At 62.3% G+C, this 3,857-nt stretch overlaps 1 protein-coding gene across 4 annotated transcripts in view; it reads right to left on the reverse strand.

The window, feature by feature from the left end:
• Positions 1 to 6: 6 nt before the first annotated feature.
• Positions 7 to 3,857, reverse strand: part of FBXL16 (F-box and leucine-rich repeat protein 16) — a 10,740-nt gene continuing 6,889 nt past the window's right edge. For 2 of the 4 annotated variants that reach the window (XM_006766177.1, XM_006766178.1), the window contains exons 2-6: positions 2,477 to 3,135; positions 1,291 to 1,799; positions 884 to 968; positions 470 to 533; positions 7 to 219 (exon numbers count right to left, since the gene is read on the reverse strand). In XM_006766177.1, the coding sequence (XP_006766240.1) occupies positions 71 to 219; positions 470 to 533; positions 884 to 968; positions 1,291 to 1,799; positions 2,477 to 3,121 (1,452 nt within the window). In that variant the 5' untranslated portion in view covers positions 3,122 to 3,135 and the 3' untranslated portion in view covers positions 7 to 70. The other 2 variants (XM_006766179.1, XM_006766180.2) reach the window with 2 other exon arrangements.

A 3,857-nucleotide genomic window follows, 5' to 3' on the forward strand; every position in this document is an offset into this window, starting at 1 on the left:
GTCTGAGTAGCCCTCGGGTCCCCGCCCAGAGCCAGGCGGGTTCCAGCGACCGGGGCGAGGAGACCCCACGCTATTCGATGACGAGGCAGCGGGGCAGGTGCTGCGAGAAGTACTTGAAGAGTTCGGGGGTGGCCCCGGGGCAGTTAGTCAGCTCCAGTTCCTCCAGCTCCTGCAGCTGCACTAGGCCCGACAGCCCGGTGGTGGTCAGCAGTGGGCATCCTGCGGGGACCGGGCGGTGGCTGAGTGGGCGGGGCCCGGGGGAGGGGCGGTTCCTGGGAGGCGGGGCTAGAGCCTGCGCTGGGCGGGGCTAGAGCCTGCGCTGGGCTAGAGCCTGCCTCCCTCCGCTGACCTGGACCTAGATCCGTACGAGGGACCCCGTAGGTTTGGCGGAGGCGGACAAACTGTGTGTGTACGTGCGTGTGTGCGGGGGGTGATCACTGTCCAGGAGGGCGGCCGGGGGTAGTCTCACCTGCCAGAGACAGGAGACGCAAGCTCCTCATGGCCAGGAGGTGCTTCAGCCCGAAGTCCTGCACCTGGGCGGGAGGGCGGAGCGAGTTAACCATTTCCGCTCGCGCCCGGTGGGAGCCCCACTCCTGGGGTCAGGCCGCTGGCCTGGAGCTGCTGGAGGGGCAGGGAGCGGGGTTCAAAACGGGGGTTTCTCGGCTCCCCACGGAGCCAGGAGGCAGCTGGGGAATGTCGTTGAGGGCCCTGGGGACTCCGCACACTCCGCTTACGTCGGCCGCTGGGTGAGGAGGGATCCCAGACTTCCTTACAGGATCTGAGTGGGCCGGGAGCAGATCAGAGGACGGTCCGGGCGGGGCCTTCCCCGCGCCCCCCACCCCCTGCCTACTCCCCAATCGCCAGAGGCGGAGAGGGCCGGTACCTGGCAGCACCATCGCAGGTAGAGGCTGCGGAGGGACGACATGGTAGATAAATAGCTGAGGCCCGTGTCCGTGATGCGCACACACCTGTGGTTGCAACAGAGCGGGGCTGTCCACCTTCAGAACACCCCTCCTTTTCCCTCGGCTCCCACCCCTTACTCCTGTTCCCGGGGTCCCCCGGCCTGGACTCACCCCCTGCCCCACTCATAATAGCCCCTTCCTTTCCACAGCCCTCACCTCACCCAAACTAGGCCCGAGTTTTGAGGACCCCGCCCCTCACCCGTGCTCCCCACCCTGCAGCAGCCCCACCCTATTTACAGTTCATTAATCTAGGCTGCGGGCTCAAATGGCTCTGCTGACCTCTCCCGCCCCGCCCTCATGGCCTGGGGGCGGGGGAGGGTGCACACACCTGTCCAGCACCAGCTCCTCCAGCCGGTGCAGGTCGCAGGCCACATACTCCAGGGCCATGTCAGTGATGCGCGGGCACCAGGAGAGGTCGAGGCTGCGCAGCTTGCGCAGGTTCTCAGCCACGAGCTCTACGCCGTCATCAGTGACCTTCGAACAGCCGGAAAGGCTGAGTGCTGTGAGGTTGGGCAGGCTGTGCACCACGTTGACCACACCGTGGTTGGTGATCTCCCAGCAGGAGAGCAGGCGCAACGTGTGGGTGCTGTGGCCCTGGCGCGCCGTGAAGTAGGCCAGCGCCGTGTCCGTCACGTGGTAGGCCTGCAAGCTCAGCTCGGCCAGGTTGGGCAGCAGCTGCGAGATGGCCGCGATGGCGTCGTCCGCCACGTTGATGCAGTCGCTCACGCTCAGCGAGGTGATGCGGGCACTCAGGCTGGACCACAGCCCCGCCTCCGTGAAGTCGTTGCAGCCGGACAGCTCAAGGCGCACCACGCCCTGCATCTGCTCCAGCATCACCTGTGGGCGGGTCAGGCGGTGTGACCTGCAAGCTCACCCCGGTCCCCTGGGTGTGCCCCTCCCCACAGAGCACCGTGAGGAGAATAGAAGGAACCCTGTCCTTCGTGTAATCATACGTGGAGCTGTACTCTTGGACGAGGGCACTTTATAGTGTTTCTGTTACACCTCAACCACACTAACAGGGGAGGCAGGGCACGGGGAACTGGGAGCCCATGGCCTGGCCAGAGCATGTGCCCAGAGCAGTGGGTGTTAATGATTTGATGATTACAGTCCAGATCCCAAGGAAGGCGCCACCTGCACCCCTGCCCTTTGCCGCGCTCCCCCCATTACCTCTAGAATCCTCCCCACTGGCATGCAGGCCCGGTGTTCAGAAGGACCTTACCCGTAATGAGCTGTGTTTCTGTCACTGTCTTGAAATTCTAAATCATCTTCGAACAAGGGACTTGCATTCCCATTTGGACTGGGCCGCTCAAATTATGTAACTAGTCCTGCTTTCACCTATCCCAGAGCCATGATCCCCCTCAGGGCATTGGCTCAGCCCTCAGCTACATTGCTTCTTGCATGCCTGAGCTGCCTCTGGGTCTACTCCTCACCTCTCCTCACCCTCACACCTGCTCCGTTGCTGCTGCCCAGCCCTGCCCCCTCCCTGTCCCTTCTGAGCCAGCAGCAGGACACACCTCCAAGCCAGCGTCAGTGATGGTGGAGCGCTTGAGACTCATGGCCTTGACGCCCTTCTTGGACAGGGCGTAGTTATCGATGAACTCACAGATATCCAGGTCGGAGACGCCCACTAGGCAGAAGCCTTCAAAGCCGCGTGCCGCAAAGCCCTGCAGGTTCACGAACTCCTTTTCACCACCCGGCAGCATGTTGTAAAGCTCCTTGGCGTGCAGCACAGGTGTGAGGCCCGCCCAGAACTTGGGCTGGTAGAGCACGCGCCGCCAGGTCTTGCACACCTGGGCCAGCACGCACTTCTCGCAGGCCGAGAAGTACCAGAAGAGGCCATTGAGGATCTTCTCATCTGTGGCCAGTGGCGGCCGCTCCACCGGGGGCCCAGGTGCAGGGGCTGAGGCTGGTCCACCAAGGGGGATCCCTGCTGGGGGGCATAGGCCCCCAGCCAGGGCAGCCCGGGGCAGCGGGGCAGCCAGGCTGGGTGGTGGGAGAGTGGGTGGGGGCAGTGGTTGGCAGGGGCGGTTCCTGGCGGCGGGTGTACCCTTGGTGATACTGGCTGCACCCAGACCGTTGGGCTGGCCTGGCAACTTCACCAGGCCATTTCGAGGCAAGCATGGGGGCTTGGGGTCGCCGTCGACTCCGGGGCTGGACATCTTCCTCCGTCACTCTGCAGACAGGGGCCCGGAGTGAGGAATGAATTTCATGCTCTCTCTGGGAGGGCAGAACAGCTGGGCCCCTTCCTGTCCCCGGGTGTCCCCTCCCAGGACACTCCTAGAACCACCCGACAAAGAGGATCTAAGTGTAGCCTCCCTCCCTGACGGAGCAGCAACAGCACAGGGCCAGTCTCTGAGCGCCTAGTGTGTGCACTGAGCTCAACCTGCACCCACTCACAGAGCTTTCCACATCTAGGTTACAATGGTTCTCATTTTACAGATGAGAGAACAGAGGTGGCGAGAGACAAGTCGCTCACCCGTTACTGTTCTCTTCACCTTTGCTACTCCGATGCCCGCCATCCGTGCCTGCCAGGCCTACCTCCACTGTACGGGGGCGGCATAGCTAAGGGAGAGGGTTTAGGGCAGTCTCTGGCCTCTCCACGGCGGGGCGCTGGCACGGCTCTGGAGTAGTTCCAGTCCTCTTGAGATGCCCACACCAGCCCCTGAGAATCTCAGTGGCTACAGGAGGTTCTGTAGCTCAGAATCTACACAAAGAAAGGGCAGGTGGCTTCCCAGGGATCACTGTGATGCCAGCACAGTGAGCCCTGGATCATACTGTATTTTTTTTTTTTTTTTGGTTAATCCTCACCCAAGGATATTTTTTCCATTGATCTTTTAGGGAGAGTGTAAGAGAGAGGGAAAGACAGAGAAAACATCGATGTGAGAGAAACACATC

Source organism: Myotis davidii, unplaced genomic scaffold, assembly GCF_000327345.1.
Source record: "Myotis davidii unplaced genomic scaffold, ASM32734v1 scaffold100, whole genome shotgun sequence".
In the NCBI taxonomy this organism is placed as follows: domain Eukaryota; kingdom Metazoa; phylum Chordata; class Mammalia; order Chiroptera; family Vespertilionidae; genus Myotis; species Myotis davidii.